We start from the raw sequence: 18,911 nt of genomic DNA, 5'->3' as shown, positions 1-18,911 counted from the left end.
AGGTGCCATAGAACACATACATACTAGTCTATTCTTTAGTGTAATTACTGGCGTACAATAAAATACGCGGAATACAATTTTGTAGTATAATGGCCCGTACATCATGGTCGATCCCATAACAAGAGCAATGCAATAGTCCATTCCGCTGCCCTGGGATCTAGCCGTCCGAGTCCCACTCGCGGAGGTCGCCTTCTCGTGTCGCCGGACCTATCATAGTTACAGCTGTCACGACTGCCACGACGTCTACAGGTAATATATGTAGGACCTTCACAGCTCCATGTCATTGGAACGAATGTACGACGCTACACGACGGCGGCGTGCAAGAACGAAGCTGACTACGGGCCTCGACCCGCCGTCGATCGTTCGGCTGAGAGCCTGAGAGAGCCCGAGAGTGCGTTGTTATTGTCTTGTGATCATATATGTATGCATGCACGTTTTGCTGACTGCAGATGTAGCCTTTTTGCTTTTTATTTCGGAATTACCTAAGCCTTAGTAGGCTACCTATCGTGTTCCACGACGGTGCAGAATTTTCGATGTGATCGTCCTAGTTACATACAAATCATATGATAGATGCAGGAAAATGCTGCATAATCGGTAACACGATGTTACCGGCGAGAAAGTCCTATCCGGGGCGGTAAGTCGTGGCGGGTACCGTTTATACCTACCTCCTTAAAATCTCCGGCGACGGAGTAAGGCCGAATAACCATAACTAATACGTCGGTCCGGAACCGATAAAGTTGGTTTAAACCCGATCTTCGAAAAGAACCCCGGAAGCATCTATAGCCTATGTATGTTAGGCTTATGCTTACATCACCTCGGCCATATTATACTCCCCAAGCAGCTAATCCATGACTAAGAGAAGAAGACATATTCGCAAAACATACATGACAGTGGAATTAGCTAATCCACAAGTGTCTCAGCGGTGCCAACAACTCGTTGCTGTGCCTCTGCGCTACGAATCTTACAGAGTCTCGGCCTTTGAACCGGGATCCAATCCCCCATATTCCTTGTACATCGCCGGCCTCATTCCACCGTTCTGCGTCGCAAACCTTATGAAAGGGTGATATAAGCGATGTATTCGATATGGGTCAGTTGGTGTTTAGGTCGACACCAGACGTAGACCCCTCTCGCTTTTGCCTAGAGGCGTCTATCTAACACGATGTTTCATGTCAGGGACGGGCTTCTACTGCCGGCGGGGATCAAGTGCCGTACCATGGCGCCAACGGTATCGCGAAAGGGATCACGTATAGCACTCCTACGGACGGGGCGAAAATGGCCAACAGGAAGCCTCGTTGGAGATGCTAGATGCGTGCCTAAGCCGACGAGGATATGTGAATCCGCAGAGTCCTCCAAGGCATGTTCCGTGGCATGTTCCGTCTGACCTTGCTCTCGCTCTCACCGTCTACGACGACGAGGTACCTATAGCCACTCTGTGCGTATGTCAGTTCGTGTTTACTAATGTGTTTACTAATGATTCGAGGCGGCTCTGATCCCCGCTTCAATCATCGATGATCCTAACCTAGGTAGCTATCCCCACCGGATCCCTCTGCCCTACGGCGTGCGTCGGCTATTTTTGGGTGTAAGTATTGGCGATAGGTAGGTATACGCATTGTTGTGATCGTCTATACAATCCTCGCCTCACCTGCCCCGAAAAGCAAGCTAGCTACCTGCTACAAGACTCATTCGGTTAGGGATGCTTTGTAAGGCCGACGAACAGCGGGCACAGCGGGGACGGAATCGGCAAGTCTGGTCTTTCGCACAACAACGATCTAACTATGAAACTTCTAGGCATAAGCTGGAGGATCCGCTAGCTTGTCGTGTCTAACGGTAAAGTAAATCTACCGCCTGCGCTACCACGGTAGCAAAAGTTCCTTTGTCGTATTCGAACAACGTTGTCCGCGTTTCGGAGTGTTGGTTTTTACAGTTATGACAGATGCTAGTTGAGTTGTTCGTATGTTAGATGAGATGAGTCCAAGTATGTGGGAACTTCCACTCTACGTTACGTACTGCGCCAGCTTGCGCCTTGTACAATACTTGTATCTCACTAGTACACAGTGAATTTGCCGTATTTTGTATTTTGTAGCTATTTTGTAGGCTTCGGGTGTTGAAAGCCAAAAAAAGAGAGAAGAAAAACAAGCAACTCAATATAAGGTGTCGTTTGTTAATTTCTATAGATTACTCGAGCTTAGACTATAATATTATATCGAGCTCTCGTGTAACGCAATCTTTAAAAATTGAATACTTTTGTGTGAGTGTTACTATTGTATGTAGTTTCGACCCTTCGTGATCGTACATACGTACATACCTCATACCCCTGTCTGACACCGCCCAAGTTAGTCAAAGGTCAGCAAACGGGGTTACCCTGTGCACTCGACTGAATGTCTAGCATGACTCCATCCGTTTGCCTTACGAGGCGGATGGAATACATCTAGGACTTACACAAGTCTCAGCCTTACCAGATAGCAGACGTCGGTTCCACTTTGGGGGCGGCTAACAGTACCATACACATCCGTAGTATTTTCATATTACACAAAAGACACGCGAGAAGGTAGCAGTGGAAAATAGCCGCCCCCAAACTGGAGACGAAAAACCGGGCTAGTACCAATCGAGATGAGTTGGCGGCTTTATTAGCTCTGCCTTTAGACTTCACTTACACCAGATATTAGGTAGTCCGGCAACTTTACAATACGAGGATATCGTCGAATACCTAGCATCATAGTTTCAGCTATTAAGTACCTAGGTAGTTACTAACTATAACAGCACGTGGAGAAACAGAAAAATAACATGGCTTTTCGATCCTTTACCGCATACGTAAGCACAGTCCTTGTGTAAGTACCTACGTTAGTTAGGTAGGTAGGTAGGTTAGGTACTAAACCAAATTCATAGTAGAAATTCATCGGTGATGCGCGTTTTTGTCTATTTGTGACTCGGACGGAGTTCCGGAACCTTTTTCTATCTAAAATTGGGTTGACATCTTTCCCCGATCTAGATATTCCTAATAAATTTAAACATGTAAATCACTACCATATCGTGAACGAGGGAACGGCTGTTGGTACTGGTAAGGAATCGGGTAGGTACCTAAACGTACGCGGGATGTGAAACCTGCTAGACCCCAGTGACGGATCGCCAGAACGCAGCTTTCTTGCAGTTCAAACGTTCGTTTTATGTGTGCATATATGCTGGATGCGGCTGATGTTTGCTTGCTAGCTGCTAATCTATCCTTAATGAGTTGCTACGCCACGGCGACTTCATCCTCCCGTGTTTCTAGAAGCAATTATCGTCGTGCAAACGCGGAAGCCTTAATCGGGAAGCCTTAATCGTATATTGTGCGATGGAGGATTCGGCGATGCGTGGCGAGTCTAGGATTCCTAATATCTACGTGCGTACAAGACCCAAGCGGTTGGTTGCGTTATGCGATGCAAACAAAAGTAGTCGACTTTTCCAGGATTGACATCTACACCGCCTCATTACTCACGTCGAAAGCGGAGTTTTCCAGTAAACCATCTGTAGAACCGGAATGCCCGTTCATGGCTAAGCAAATAATCCCCCATTCTTCTCATGTATTATCTAGAGGATCGAATAATACATAATTTAGTATACATAGGATAGGTGGATAGGTGGACATCGGCAATGGCCTAAGGACGAAGAATGATACCACGTTTGGGAGCTGATGAGCTTTGTATAGCAAATGGACCGTTTTCGCATGGTTTTGTACGTCTTGAACAATGATAAATCCTATTCCTTCTGAGAACAAGTAATTAAGATTAGCTGGATGAGTGATTTCTGCATCATCGTACATGAGAACGCATAATCAAAGAACGGCCGAACTTGATGACGAGGACGCCATAACGAAAAAGGATTCCGCGAGCTGAACTCGGCCAGTCCAGTGGCCAGCCATATGCTCCATGTGCTCCAATATAGTGTAGCACGAAAGTCCATGCAGCCATGCGAACAACGGCAGAGCGCACGTCTAGAAACAACGCTGTACCAGCTGCGCCGTAGCGCGTAGGTGGGCAAAAGGATCGTCATCCCTGACCCAGAAACCCTCTTAGTGTCTTCCCCAGGGCCTTGAGCCCTAGGTCGGCCGAATGACAGTTTTTCCCTCTCCTATCGCATACCGCACCAAAAGACTGCTGCTTTACACCCTTAACGAAGTGTCCCGAGTGGGATAGGAGGAATGCGTACCTAAGGCAGGGACATGAGCCTACCTAGACCGAATGCCGAATTCGTTCTAGAGAAGAGGAGTAACTTTCTTTTCTCTTTTTCGTTAGCCTAGAAGGAGAAAGTTGAAAGCACGGACAACCACGCAGATACCTACCTATGTATATGCAATACAAACCATGTCTTAAACCCGGGTAGAAATCCCGGGTAGCGTTGGCACTGGCCGATATCTACCCGTTTTTCCAAGTACGAACCCGTACCGAGCCGAGTTGAGTTTAGCTTAGCTACTTTTCTGCCCGTTGCTGGTATCTGAGTTATACAAACGTAGTAGTATGATCTGCTATCCGATAGATCTCTGGAGTTATTGTTACACATACATACGCATATAGACCTGTAGCGTACGCATTGCATAGCAATAACCGTAGGGTAATGTGGGGGAACCGGTAGGGGGCTCCAAAGAACCATATGTTTGATTTGGCCGCGTAGGAAGTAAACAGGATGTATCGAAGGAAGAGGAGGAACATGAGAGTTCTAGCGGGACTTGCCATTGCCTTGCTTGCTAGACCTGGGACTGTTCAGCCCTCCTCTCTCTTGAGTTAACTCGTATAGTAAGTCGTGTGTACGCCGAAAGAGAAACTTCGCAAAGTCTTTCCCCTACTTCAACGCAATATGTCGGGACTTGATTCCGAACCACAACAAAGAGAAGGTACTTGATCTATCTTAAGAATCCATGAAACCCTAGATATCCAGTTGTGCTCGGAGCTAGGTACGGCTGCAGGGTGGGCAGGTGGTTTTATCGTGGTCGTCGGTTATGTTACGCACGTCAAGCGGGGCTATTACCACGTCTCTGGCCGTTAAAGGATGGGAATCCTCGACCCCTGGTAGTGACTAGTTGCGGGTAGAAGGTGGGAGTTATATAGGTACATACTGCTCAGGGGTTATGATATGTAAAAGCACCTTAATGTTGCTTAGCTTATCATCACCAACACTCGTTTCACAGTAGTATCGATATTATGTAGATTGCAAAAGTACAGCCATGCCTAAATTGTAGGGTAGATCCTTGGACTAAAATATAGGCGCTGTGATTCATCATCTTACTATGTAGTCGTGTCACTCACAGCATCAGGCTACCAGTGTTTCTTATATAAACAGGTTTATTATAGTACATTAGGTTAATTGATATGCAAAAGATTTACCTCATGACTAGCCAAGCTATCTCTAATGGGAATTTTATGTCATTCCCACTCATGTATGGGACTTTGAGACTCTCCTTGCAGAAAAGTCTGTTATTACCGTAACCAGGAACCAATAATATGCATTAGTCCAGATCTCTCCTTGGCTGGATCGAACCTAAATGTAAAGCCTAGACACTCTTCCATGCTCGTACGGAATCTATCTACAAAGCGAAGTGTTTCATATAATGCGGCACAAAGCCACGAGGTTAATAACTGTAAGGCGTATACCCACCTATCATATCCAGTGTAATGATTACCCTTCCCCAGACGTCAAAGCTATAGGAAGCTAGCGGCATGAGAGCGGCACGACATCCTAAAAAGGCGTCATACGTTAAATTCCCATGTAACACTGTAGGGTGATCTGTTACTTTGGGAGTGACGGGTTCCACTCGAAAGCGTCGCTGTGCCGTCTATCGACCTACCTAATTTTTCATCACGATTCTAGATATCTCCTCGGCCGTCTCAAGTTTGCCAGATGCGGGTAATTAGCATTGCACGATGTAGGCGAAGGCGAAGAGGCGGGGAACATCAGATGAAATTCCCAGGCTCTATCATTCTACGGTTCGCTCCTGTTCCATTGTTGGGGGGAGAGGGGCGCAGGTCCCAAGTTTAGTAGATTATCTCAAACTCGGCGGTAATTCTGCCGCTGCTAAGGAAATTGCAAATAACCTTCTCACGGTATCGGCCGAGGAGCTTCAGGGATCTTCCAGTAGCGATATACATGGCTCCATCTACATTCTGCCCTGATACTGGTACCGAAGAACGGGATGTGGTGTCCCCTTGTCGAATGAGCTTGTATGTTACAGGCAGGGTTTATTCCCGAATACTGTTGGTAGTTAGTAGGTACTTCAAGGCCAAGTACCTCGAATTTGGACCAATCCAAAAAATACCGGTGAGCGCGGAGCAGATCCTGTGCTAACCGCTGTCGATCGATCTTAGTTGTGAGGAGGGCCTCACTACGAAAGCTAATGTTAGAACACCTGGGGTAAGCCAAGATATTGATCGACTTTTGTCCAACAAACATTCCAGCCCCCAATAAGACTACGTTGTACATTTGATTGCAATGAGTCAGCTTAAAGCTTTGTAACCAGCGGGTCTCCTGGATAAACCAACACGAGCAGTAAGACAGTTTTAATAGCCTACTTAGTTGTCTCTATGGGTAGTGTTACTTGGCGTCAATATCTAACAGCAAAAAAACTCGAGTTGGTATTCATGATAGTTACTCAGTACGTTTGTGGCGTCTATCTAGATAGTTGCAGCCAACGTCTTAGGTGCGTAATATGTCTTATCAAACGAGGGACCGTTTAGTGTAAAATAGAGTCAGTTTATTGTAATCATATTGCTATGTTATTCCGTGCCTATGGAATTTATCTCTTTAGAAAGCGTGGAAGAATCCCCCAAATAGTTTCCAACACATAGATTAAAGTAGAATATACTTTGAGCAACAGTCCAAGGCCTCTTATTAATGTCTAGGAACTACTAGGAAGCCTATTGTTAGGAATTCTAGATGGAGAGATCCAGAACAAAGGATATTTTCTTTAAGCACCTAATGTATAGCTACGAGCTTTCATAAATACCTCTTAGGTTTAGGGTTCCTTACGGAACAACGAAGTCGCATTCTGTGTCTTTTAGGCCTACCTCATGATATCCAGACTGAATAGTTTCTAGGAATTTCGATATTATCTTCTCTGAAGTATAAACGAATATTTTTTATTTTCACCACGAAGCTAAAACTGAAACATACCATTCATTGATGGTTGGTTTATCAATTCGCTAATATATTTAGCACCGAGGCGAAGGGGAAGGACAGGCCCTCGCAGACCTCCCTAGTGGTGCGCGGCGTGCAGAGCTATCCAAAGACCAACATATATTTATATTCTGCTTTCTAATATCCTACAATTACAACCCTAAAGGGCACACATGATGGCGTTCCATCCATTCCCGCTGGCTCCTCGTAGTGAGTTCGTGTTCGGTGAAATACTAGTATTCAGGGGCTGCCTCCTGAAGCGCCGCAGGTTCGCTTTAAGCCGTTCCGTGCCACGCTTGCGAGGGCGTATGGCTTGTTCTAGCTATCACCTATCGATGGCGATTTTCTAAGGAACTCAGAGCATAAGATACTGCAGCATGATTTAAGGCTCTCTTTATATTACACAAAGGGATCTAACTCCTATAACAAGTACGACATCCTCACTAAAAACGAAAAGATAATAGGGGCAATATTTTATGAACCAGTATGATACGGAACCTTCATCCTCGTTTTTGTTGATAAATGTAACATGCTCTCTTAGAGCTGTTCGGTTTGGTACTTCCTTAAATACAGTCGTGATAATAGCTATTGCCTCCCTACTATATAGTGACTGAGTTACAACACCCATCACCACTTCGCTTTAATCCGTGGACGATTATAAAACGTCATATATGCACGAGATATAAAAGTTCCTAGTCCCCCTTAAGAATGTCAGATAGCACAATCCATATTTATGATAAGATCGAAACTGTAGGTAGAGAAGCAAATACCGGGGATTCCTTAGGAAGAACTAGAATTCCTGAGGTAGATGTTGACACTATAATAAACTTAGATCCTACTGGTAAGCAAAGAAAGTGAAAAAGGGGAGTAAAGGCCCCTGAATTATACGTACGTAAAGTACGTGGGCGACTTTAGTCTTATTCAACTGAAATACGTTATTACAAAAAGAGTTTTATGAGCAATTGAACGTTCAATATCTTCACATTTAGTATTCGAAGGTAGTGTGGAAAAGAGAAATGCATTGCGTTGTCTATAATGAACCTCATGGGCCATGAAAGAACTAATTACAGCATGGTGCATCTTAAGATGCCTAAACGAAATGTGAAAAACTGCGCAAACCATGGCCTGGGCCAACTATTTTATAGAAGCCCGTAGATGAGAATCAGAGAGGTGTATTGCGGCGATAATGTTGGCCTGCCGTTTTATTCCCTCCTGCTCCATGGACCCCTTTCTGGGCTGCAGCCACTACAAAGTGGACTCGCATGAACACAACTCAATCTTTCTGATTTTCTGCATTTTCTCAAGATTTTCCTGTCCCAAAAAACTCTGCCCCCCCCCAAGTCATGAACCCCTTGAGTGAAAGGGGAATATCATCGGGATGCAGAGCCCCATCCCTACCAATTTCTCTCCGTAACATTCAGTCCTTGTGTGGGTAGAACGCGGCATCGTCTTCCTCAGAAAAGCTTTTGGCTTGCTCGTCAAGGATTCTCTGGCGGGCGTGTCTGTCAAGCGGCGGCTTCGGTTCCTGGGGAGTCACAGCATGAGCAGTACTACCTATGTGAGGCTGCGGCATTTGAATTTGCTGTCCCTGGTAGAGATTCTGATGGCCTCGTGCCTGCATAGGAAGATAGTAGTTATTGAATGTTGGGCTGCTGACTACGGTCTGGCGCGGATCGGTGATTATCTGGCGACTGCTGGGGACAAAGCTAGGAGGAAATGCAGTGCCTTTACCTTTACTTCCACTTCCAGTTCGGCGGTGAGTAGGCGTCTGCGAGTTGGGGTGGTGCTGGTGTCTTCGAGGAGGTGGAAGGACAACTCGAGGGGTTGTAGGGCTCATGGTACCATTTGGCATCGTCTCAGGATGGCGAGAAGGGGATGTATGAGCGCCATAAGGTGTCTGAGAGGCAGTGTTGAAGTTCCCATAAATTGATAATGGTGGACCCATGTACGCTTCGGGCGCCACAGGTGCTGAAGGCGGTGGTGCTAAATGATACTTGTTAGCCTGGATTGATGGAACCGACCCTGAAATGGCCAACCCACCGGTAACTTGCTGTCCCTGCCCGAAGTGTGAAGCGGTAGGCCCTTTCAGAGGAATACCAGGTCGACTCGCCCATACGGGATACGTATGTAGATTGGTAGGGTTCAAGCTCTGTGGCGGTCTAATTGGGTAGGGTGGGTAGTTGTTGTGACCTTGTTTGGAATCATAGTAGGGGAAAGGTTGAACGGTCTCCGGTTGAACGGTCTCCGGTTGAACGGTCTCCGGAGGTGTAGCCGGTCGCTCCCCATTGCTGGTGTTGCCGTTGGTATTGTTGTGGGAAGACATCTCGGCCTGTGATCAGTGAAGATATTATCAAGATGATCTAGACAAGATGAATAAATCAGTAAGGTCGATGAAACCTAACCAATTGAGATGACTTAGGAATAGGGAAAAGAGTCTTGGTTAGGGTCAGGAAGCTGTAAGAAACTTGTTAAGGAAGTAAATACCTTAGGAAGTTATTGTCTGCTGTGGGGAGTTTATATATTGGCGGCCAGGTGGTAAGTACGATAAGTACGATATTAGAAAGAGCGACTGCCGATTCTTAGAAAGTGTGGAAGCGTTGTTGATTCCCGGACTACGGGACCTGTCTGCTTATATACTTAGCCCTGAGGCCTCGTTCCTTCCCTTGATGCTATAACCGTGACTCACGGTCGGGACGTGGACCACCTGCTAACAGAAAGAAGGAAATACCATCCTATCGTTCTTACCTGAAATTAGGTAGACACTGAAATATACCTCCAACTAGCGCGTGTTTACTTAGGTACGTTCCTCTGTCACGGAAGCAATGAAGCAAGGTCTAGAGTCGTGATTGCTAACTGTTAACAACAAACTTAGGGCAGGTACGAATGCACAGTACAACAGCCTGACGTGTCTTTCAGAGAAATTTGAGATAGCACACAGTTTATTATCTATGTATCTTTAATCGCAGTAACTTCGATACTAAGTAATCAGAACTTCCAATATAAAAACAATGTCCCGTTGAATCGTGTTTCTGTTGATATAGAAGTTGTCACCACATGAATTTAACAGGACAACGACATTGTTTCGCCTTGAGCTCCTAATTCAGGTTGCGTACCTACCTAGGTAGATACATACTGGTGGTCATGAATGTACATATACGTAATGACTCCTTTGTTGGGTATGCTTTTCCCCATTGAAATGGATGGCCAGGTCCTGGGGAAATGTTAAGTTACCTTAGGTAGATGTAATTATGTATTAACACCACATGGCCATGTACATCTGGCCATTGCATTGGCGTCTGTCTGTTATATCCTTGCTACCCTTTGCTCCTATCTTTTTTTGTGAAAGCACAACCCCTCTATACTGGTTCATGACCTCGATGACCTGTACCAGCCATCTTGTATTTCTTCGTAGGACCTCAGACTTAGTCGCCATCGGGATGACACACCTTCTTACACTAGGTTGATAACTATACTAACAGCATTGCCAGCTGTTCTATCCTCGACCGGGTATTACAGGGGGTGGTGCAATCCTAGTGTCGAAGACCCTCCTATCAATAGCCTTAAAATTAAATATCTTCTCAAGCTCTGCCTTCACAACTAAGAGCTCCCCATTTGCCTTCTTCACCTTTTCCGGCTGGCTGTCATCAATGACATTCAGTTTCACATTCAACACCCATTTCTGTGCTGGATCTACTGGCCGAAGATCAGCCCAGGGAGGGAGAGCAGCCAGTGGCCGCCCTTGCGATTCTGGGAGGTGATAGTATCTGCTGAAAACAAATTCGACATTCTCCCTGACGAAAGAGTAGCTCTCCTGAATGATTTCATTCTTGTACCTAAAAACAATTCATCAGTACCAGTTCCATTACCTGCTCAGCCAATGTAAATGTAGAACATACTGGAAGCCGTTGTCAGTAAGAGCTGTGGGAAGACCGTTCTGCTCTGGAATCTCAATCTTCTTTCTTTGTGTTACTGGTGTGTCTCGAAGAGGGTCTGGTAGATCTGTCCACCGCAAAGTGCCAGGTAGGGCATTGAACTCCATATTAGTTTCTTTGCCGAAATCCCTATCCGGCACAAGTTCGTAGGCCAGCTGAATAACATATGACGACCGATTCAATTGGCTACTTAGATCTTTCCAGAGCTGTAAGAAGCGTGATTGTTGGAAAGCACGCGTGACTTTGAGGGGTTGCGGTTGTGGTTGGCCATGAAAGAATAGAATACGATGGACTGTGTGACGAGCGTTCATCCACGTTAAGCCTTGCAAGACTGCGCATGCCATTGCAAAGTCTGAATCCTTGACGGCTGCAGTGAGGAAAAGTTCCCGCATATTGTCTAGCCCTAGCGATGTCTTTTACGGCTGAGGCTGTCTAGATGCTGCTTAAAAGTAGGAGAGTGTGCGCCTAAAGCATTGGCTGAGAAACTTGGAAGTAAGAAGCAGAACTGCAGGTTTATACGAGGTACTAATCAAAATAAGTGAAGCAGGACTTATAATGGATGATTGTAGTATGGGCAAATGGGGTTTGAGATTCCGTTGATGTTCACGTTGAAGTTGAAGCTTAGTTTAGGTAATGTTGACCCCACAGACACCCGTAACGACCCGCAACCAGCCGACAAGACACTGGGCTAGGTACCTAAGTGCAGTGCCTGATCTAGGTATATGCCCCACTTATATCCGATGTTGCACGAAGCACAAGGGCCATGAGCCTCTAAGCCGGCCACCTACTGGTTGTTCATCTATGATCAGCAACGTCTAAAGGGATGTCACAAAAAAAAAAAATAGAAACAGGAGTTTACAACCTTGAAAAATAATACCGTCGCTAATGGCTTTCTATATATTGTAGTGAAGAACTTAAAATTAGCATTATTTTGGTTATGCTACTTAAATCTAGAATGGGAGTACATAAACATAATTGGTTTGACCAAGACTCCTGAGAATCTCTTACGAAAGGATAAGAATTGCAATCACAAGTACATGACCATGCATGGTTAGAAAACATCTTCTTTATTGAACATTAATCATTTGAGATGAGCGTGATTCAGTGAACCAACAGGCATCATATCCCATATCTACATCGCCGCATCATCTTACACGTAGATTTCATCCGCTGGTTCTTAATACACCACAACCCATGCCATTACCGGAATCCCCTCGTTGAACCATATGCTGTACCCCTTTTATATTATTGCTAGAAAAGCAAATGCTCCGGGCCTCATGTATAGATTCTAAATCACACGACCCTTGACCTGCTTGAAGTCCTTCACCTTAATATCCCGCCAGAAGGCGACAGCAACAAGGCCCAACACAGTAATGGCCGTAGCAGCGACGAACATCCACCTTAGGCCATCACCGTAGGCTAGAACAATAGCATCCCTAGTCGCCGAACCAACAGGGTACGAGAGTTGAATCGGAAGTTGGCTGTAGATACTTGCAAGATCTGCCTGAGACTCCGCAGGCAAGTATTTGGCCAGTGCCTTGGGGAAAACGCCTGTCCAGATGGCGGCGGCAACAGTACTTCCAATAGCACCACCGACGCTACTGAACATACCCTCCATGGCGAGGACAACGGCGACGTGTTGGTGAGCAGCTGCGGCCATGACGGCCATTTGCTCGCCAATAACGCAGGCACCACCAGCGAAGGCGTATAGGATCTCGCACATGATAATCCAGCCAAGGTAGGTACCAGGCTGTCGGAAGTGAATAAGTAGGCCAATGCTGAGAATTGTGACCGGTACACCGAAGTACAGGGTAATCCACTTGAAACGACCAGTCCAGCGGATCAGAAAACCCACTATGAAGGAAAAGAAACACGATCCAAGACTGTAGATATTACCGACGTAACCGGTTTGGATTACATCGAGGTTGAGGACAACCTGGAGGAAGGAGCTAAAGTAGGCAGTCCAGATATAATATTCGACGAAGAGAACAGCAGAAAGAATGCAAGCTCCAAGGACAGTTCGATCTTTGAGGAGCTCCCAAGGCATAAATTTGACTGGTGCGAAGAATCGTTCCCAGACCACAGCTCCGATGAGAAGCAGTCCACCGAATATGATCAAGCAAATGACCAAGGGGTCCTTCCAGCCATAGTACTGGTAGGAGTAGATATTGAAAGGAAGCAGGAAGAGCGCAAAACCACCCGTGAGAAGAATGAGGCAGATGACATCAAACTGCCAGAAGTAGTATTTGATCGATTCCCATGTTGTACGGCCGCTCGGGGTGCTGATAACCAATCCAGCCTTCCTTGCCTTTTGGTAGTTCCAGGTGAACAAGAAGAATAGAGGAAGGCACATGATGGGAGTAATGATGGAGAAAATTCCGAATCCCCATCTCCAGCCAATACCATATAGGACGCTGTCGGCCATGGGAGAGGTAATCCATACGGTTATGATATAGGGAGACGAGATGAACGCCAACATTAAGGCTCGGTTCTTCAAGTGCGAGGTATCGGCGATGAAAACAGAGAGGGAGTAACTGACTCCATTGTATCTAAGAAAGTTAATAAATACATGGGCTACTAAAAGGGTTCGGAAAGGTTAGTAACTTACCCAACCCAATAGAAGACCTGCGCAGCTGCATAAGTCTCAACGTTGTTGCATGCTGCCATCATGACAAGTCCGACGGTCATCAAAAGGACCACGACCAAGAAACCCTGAGGTCGACCCCAGATATCCAATATTTTTGCTAGAGTGAGCTTCGAAACACCGCCGAAGATACCAGACATGACGCTTGTCGTGGCAGTCAACGAATGCAGGGCAAACGCGCTAGTAACATAGGGAGTCAAAAGAGACCCCATGCCCTGTTGCATAGAGTCGACAAAGTAGATAATCCAGATGCTATGTATCATTAGTTTACCTATAAGATATGGAAATAAGAGAGACAGTCTAATAGTAACTTACAAGACATAAGCTAATATGAGATTAGACCTCGTCCAGACCATGGTCGTGGCCTCGATTTTCTGGACACCGGCCTGAGCATTGTTGTCGATGGCGTCGCCATCGGTATCAGTCTCACCATTCCGGGGTTGGTTATCGACGACGCCAGCTTCCTTATCGTTTGCCGGGTTGGATTTCTCCTCCACCGGCACCTCGGTAGGGTGGGTGAACCGAGCGAGCGGACCTCTCATTGTGGCTATTGAATTCGAGCAATCCTGTGGTAGCGTAGGCGGCGATCAGCAATTTAAGCGATTGCAATGCACGCCAAGTGATGAGCTATTATCTACTCTAATATATACGTAATGATATATATAGAGAGAGATATATATTCTCGGCCGAGAGGTGCAACGATGCTGGCTGGATTAATGAAAGGGAAAGATCTTGGGGTGGTTAACCTATCCTTTTATTTATCTGATGGGCGTTTTGATCAGATAGGCGCTCCTACCGTACCGGAGATTGATAAGTGGGAAGTACCCTAGCTAACTTTGATCTCTGGGTCTGGCCATGCCACTATGAGTATAACAAGGTAACTAAAAGAGTGGGGTATAGTATCACAAGTAGAGCGGAGGATGGCTGCTATGGCATGTCCGGAAGTGATTAAGAGACTTACGTAGTATAGTCCATGATTTGAGATTCAAAAATACATAAACAACGACCAAGCAGCAATCCCATACCCAGAAGGGTATACTTTACCGAACGCTACTTCGAAGCTAATAAGATAGCGTGGTTAGGAAATATTAAAGATACCTTTGAATTCTACTTTGTTTTGCTCCATTTTGATCGATTCTGAAAAGATCAAGGTAGGTTACGTAAAATCATACCATAAATCATCCGTACTTATGATTAAGCTGAGAAGGGAAGCCTGAACAAAGCAGTCGTGAAAAAAATTCAACTCCGAAGAGGGAAGGTTCCTCGGGCATTCCAGGTCAGCTAGCGACCCACCAACGTTCAAGGGACCTGGTTGAACCAAACTCGATTAGGGCACTAGCCGATCGAATGGGACCCCAGTGCAGGAAGGACGGGGACGCTAGTAAAAATTATCTTATCAATCAGTACCCATCAGCCGAGGATCAAAGAATGACCTACGCGAGCTAACAAAGACTAAGCTTGACGCCGAAGAGGATCATACATACTATGTATTCTCGATCTTGTTGGCGCATTCTAATAGCTCGGCTAGCATTACGTCGAGACCGTGGCGGGCGGAGACGTGGGAGCAGTTTTTGACGTTGAAAGATCTTCTTCAGCTTTGCGCGACTTTCTTACGACCATAAGGCGGGATTGATTAGGCGTATAGGAGATCCCGCCTCCAGATGCGAGACATGGCAACCAACTAGAACCTGAGACCCATTAAGAAGGCGAATCAGCTCATGACATCAAGAAATCACAAGTAGAAGTTGATAACAAGTTGAAGTTTGGTGATCATTGGTCATTATAGGTATAGGGCATCTGCTAATAGGCAGTACCTATGGTGTAAACTCGCAGTAGACAGTTCACTAGACAATTTAACTGACGACAAGTTTCTTGAACTCGACTTGGCATCTATATGGATTCCTGAATCTCCCAGAATCTGGCAATGAACCATTCGATCTGTTCGAGATCCTCGAGAAACTGAGATGATGTATAGTATTGTATAGTAGCTCCCTAGTGTAAATCGTCTTAGCTCCCGACAGCTCGATACTGTTTGCTTGCGAAACCTAACAACAGCCAAATTTCCCAAAGAGAAGAGAGGTGCCGATATCGCGGCCAGAATTCGGAGTAATCGATGTCGTGTAAGCAAGCCCTCGACGAGGTTACCTCCCTGTCTTTGATGCGCGCTATCACCAAAATCCACCACGGGGAGGATTACGTGTACCACGTCGTATGCCAATCATACCGAAAGTGCGAATAGCATGTCCAAGGAACGGGTATGCAATGCACATGCAGATATCTAATCCCCGTTTTGTCTCCAATGGTGTGGGCTGCAGTAAATTATCACCATGTTTGATCTACATAGTATGCTGGTTGCTCTTTTTGATCGTTCGGTGGGCTTAGATCAGAATCTTATTCGAGCATGGAAGCTGGCAAGTCGCTAAAGGAAAAAAAAAAAAAGACTGAAAAAAGAATATGTGACACGGCTATACGGATAACAAGGATGGAAGTTCTTACCTATGTAAATCCACACTATGTATTACCTACACGAGCTTCTTTCCTTGGCCTGTGCACTAAGAAAAAAAAGGTTCCACGTGATCACTCTTTTTCCTTGCTAGATTTAGCTTAGCTTAACATTTTTTTTCCCTTACGAAAAGCTTCGTTTCGGGCCACGCGGTTTTCAATTGACGGCAAGTATCAACGACCGGATAGGAAATACCGGATCCGATACCGTGTTCGATCTTTCAAGATGTCGGCGTCGCAAAAGCCAATCCGTCTTCCTCCGTTGAAGACCCTCCGAGTTCGCAACCCGAATGGCCAGAGGGAGCGTCCGTGCATGGCTCTCATGTCATCCGTTTTAGGTATGCGCAAATACCTCCCTCTTCTTGGATCCCCTCTAAACATGGAAATATCCTGTCAATAACGTGTTACTGTATCATACTTGAGCTAATCCAATATGTCCCGTAGCATGCTGGGCATCTGCAGGATCTAATATTGCTGGATGTGCGCAGGTTGAACAGGCTTTACGGAATTGTATGGATGGGCCGCAGCCTTCGAAACCCAAGAGCAGCGAGATCAATTACCACCTTGCGCGATTCAAGGATAAGCTTACCTACGCACAAAAGAAAAAGAGATGATAGCTCTGAAGAGGGAGAATATAACAACTACCGGTCGGGGTCAAAAAAGCTACTACGTCTTATTAGATTTTGGCATACCCTAAACGAAGATATGATCCAAAGACTTTCGCTCTTCTGTACGATATGGTGGAAGATTACGGAATGAAACAACTCCCAGTGTTGAAAGCATAAGTCGGCGTCCTAGGTTGATTTGAATGGGGATCTGAATATGACGATTATCAACCAATTGATACTAGAAACGTACAATTAGGTTAGAGATGTCATTCTGGGGGGGGATAAGCATACGCAGTCGGATGTGAGCTGAACGCAGGATTGCACATAGCACCCATCAGCAGGCCATAGCATGGAGGCCACCGAATATCAAACCAAGCGTACCTATATACAACCAAAAGAATATTGACCAAACGAAAGCCATTGACATATCCAGATTTTATTTACAGTTCATTTACCTAGCTTGCGAATATTGCCAACATTGCTAGAAAGTCGCATAGGCTTTTTTTCCGCCCCCCGATCCGTAACCTACACCCTCAGCCAAATTTTATAACCTTCCCCCTTCGCATCGCTTCTCAAGACTTATTTTAGCATAAGCAGGGCAGATGCAGGCTCTGATAATTGCTGCAAGTCCTGCCCGCGGGTGTTTCGCTTCCCATCTGCAGATATACTTGCCAATAGTCGCCAGTCAGCTTGCAAACTAGGAAGTTGAGCTGGCGACCATAGTTGCTGCCCTGGCTCGTGATAATCGTGTCCCCCTATTGATGGCAAAATGGTTAGAAATTGGTGCATAACCATGTCAAATATACTTAAGAATTCGAAATAATACCTCCAGTCCCCAAGCGTCAGTAACAGTCGCCTCCGCGAATGTTAACGTTTTGTACGAGGTCTGATCGTTTCCAATGTTCAAGAACAGCGACGTGTTCATGCTCTGGATCCAGCCCCCGATGTTGAAGTATTCGCTGCTGGCCTCGGGGCCCATTACCGGTATCTCGGCTACGCGAAGGATAGCGGTTAGTTTCATATGCTGCACCTGGAACGCAAGGATGGAGGAAAAGGGGGACATAAAGATTATAAAGACGGAGGGGTGAACATACGGTCCTCTGGGTATGCCTGTAAATAGTAATGGAAGATAGGCGACTGCACGGCACGAATCTGCTCTGGCTTCGCCAGCGCTGCCGGAATCGCTGCGGCAGCGATTAAAAGGAGGCTGCGAGCAAGAGATGAGAGCATCTTGTCCTCTTGCCTAGGTAAGTAGAGACTCTGGATCTGATAAGGAATAATGGGTTATTAATAAATATTTACTAAGCTGAAGCGGCGGCACGAGTGTAATAAGTTGGTTACGTAAAACTATAAAACCAAAACTACGAGTCTTGGGTGATAATGATGAGGATGATGATGAGTGATCTTCAGAGCGGTTTTATAGGTGGACAATATCTATATCTACAACGCCACCTGTTAATTTACACGGCTCAACTGTATTCGAAGTAATGGAACGCTACATATCTATAAATAATCTAAGCAGGGTATAAGGAGGAGAGCTGTATACTAATTTGGCTGAGAAGGGAAGAATAATACAGAGCCAATCGGACGAAATAGGTAAAATGCGGAAGACCATGTCCGTTGACACTCAACCTCCTACGACGGGCCAAGCAAATCGTTTGTAGGGCTAGTTCGAGACCAAGATAGATCACATGTTAGAACCTTGTGTATACTACTCAAACGAGTATTCTAGGTAGATCAGGAAAGCTACGAATATGCATATAATATAGACGCAGAACGGCTTGGAAATCTTAGCATCAATCCACCTATATATAAGTAGTTGGCTGTCAAACTCTTACTCCTTTGAACACTCTAAGCGGGACCCCGCTAGTAGTGCCACTCGCCATGCTTTAAGACATCATGGCCATCAACTACGTCATGTCGGATCTGCATTACACCTCCAGTTTGAAGCCCTGGGTTCACTCCCGACAATGCTATGACAATCCTCTTGCTCTTTCATGTTTGCAAAGTGAGAGGCGGGAAACAGTAGAACCGCCATCCATTCTTAACTAGCGCCGACCCGTGCAAGGTTATCAAAAATGG

General features: G+C 45.8%; 4 protein-coding genes across 4 annotated transcripts; all 4 read right to left on the bottom strand.

Annotated features, from left to right (window-relative positions):
- Positions 1 to 8,560: 8,560 nt before the first annotated feature.
- Positions 8,561 to 9,466, bottom strand: F5Y00DRAFT_257243 (uncharacterized protein; the record flags this gene model as incomplete). The annotated part of the gene is made up of 2 exons (XM_048010530.1): positions 8,561 to 9,126; positions 9,184 to 9,466. 2 exons carry the CDS (start codon positions 9,464 to 9,466, stop codon positions 8,561 to 8,563), a joined length of 849 nt encoding a protein of 282 aa, XP_047869873.1.
- A 641-nt stretch (positions 9,467 to 10,107) lies between these two features.
- F5Y00DRAFT_224036 (mediator complex, subunit Med18) lies at positions 10,108 to 11,700 on the bottom strand. The gene is made up of 2 exons (XM_048005947.1): positions 11,040 to 11,700; positions 10,108 to 10,976 (listed from the first exon to the last, which is right to left on the bottom strand). Exons 1-2 carry the CDS (start codon positions 11,465 to 11,467, stop codon positions 10,637 to 10,639), a joined length of 768 nt encoding a protein of 255 aa, XP_047869872.1. The 5' UTR covers positions 11,468 to 11,700; the 3' UTR covers positions 10,108 to 10,636.
- A 426-nt stretch (positions 11,701 to 12,126) lies between these two features.
- On the bottom strand, positions 12,127 to 14,856 carry F5Y00DRAFT_224035 (MFS general substrate transporter). Its single transcript, XM_048005946.1, has 3 exons — positions 14,035 to 14,856; positions 13,684 to 13,971; positions 12,127 to 13,624 (listed from the first exon to the last, which is right to left on the bottom strand). The coding sequence occupies exons 1-3, from the start codon at positions 14,259 to 14,261 to the stop codon at positions 12,364 to 12,366; spliced, it is 1,776 nt and encodes a 591-aa protein (XP_047869871.1). The 5' UTR covers positions 14,262 to 14,856; the 3' UTR covers positions 12,127 to 12,363.
- A 2,557-nt stretch (positions 14,857 to 17,413) lies between these two features.
- On the bottom strand, positions 17,414 to 18,059 carry F5Y00DRAFT_257240 (uncharacterized protein; the record flags this gene model as incomplete). Its single annotated transcript, XM_048010529.1, has 3 exons — positions 17,414 to 17,584; positions 17,656 to 17,822; positions 17,924 to 18,059. The coding sequence occupies 3 exons, from the start codon at positions 18,057 to 18,059 to the stop codon at positions 17,414 to 17,416; spliced, it is 474 nt and encodes a 157-aa protein (XP_047869870.1).
- Between the last annotated feature and the right edge of the window lie 852 nt (positions 18,060 to 18,911).

This window comes from Daldinia vernicosa, assembly GCF_022497035.1.
Source record: "Daldinia vernicosa strain CBS 139.73 unplaced genomic scaffold F5Y00scaffold_2, whole genome shotgun sequence".
NCBI classification, from domain to species: domain Eukaryota; kingdom Fungi; phylum Ascomycota; class Sordariomycetes; order Xylariales; family Hypoxylaceae; genus Daldinia; species Daldinia vernicosa.
This window is presented reverse-complemented; position numbering and strand designations above follow the sequence as displayed.

Coding starts and splice junctions, on each gene's coding strand:
- F5Y00DRAFT_224036 (XM_048005947.1), bottom strand. CDS start 11,467: ATGCGGGAACTTTTCCTCACTGCAGCCGTCAAGGATTCAGACTTTGCA. Junction 10,977..11,039: donor CTTACTGACAACGGCTTCCA/GTATGTTCTACA, acceptor AATTGTTTTTAG/GTACAAGAATGAAATCATTC.
- F5Y00DRAFT_224035 (XM_048005946.1), bottom strand. CDS start 14,261: ATGAGAGGTCCGCTCGCTCGGTTCACCCACCCTACCGAGGTGCCGGTG. Junction 13,972..14,034: donor CTCATATTAGCTTATGTCTT/GTAAGTTACTAT, acceptor AATGATACATAG/CATCTGGATTATCTACTTTG. Junction 13,625..13,683: donor CAGGTCTTCTATTGGGTTGG/GTAAGTTACTAA, acceptor TAACTTTCTTAG/ATACAATGGAGTCAGTTACT.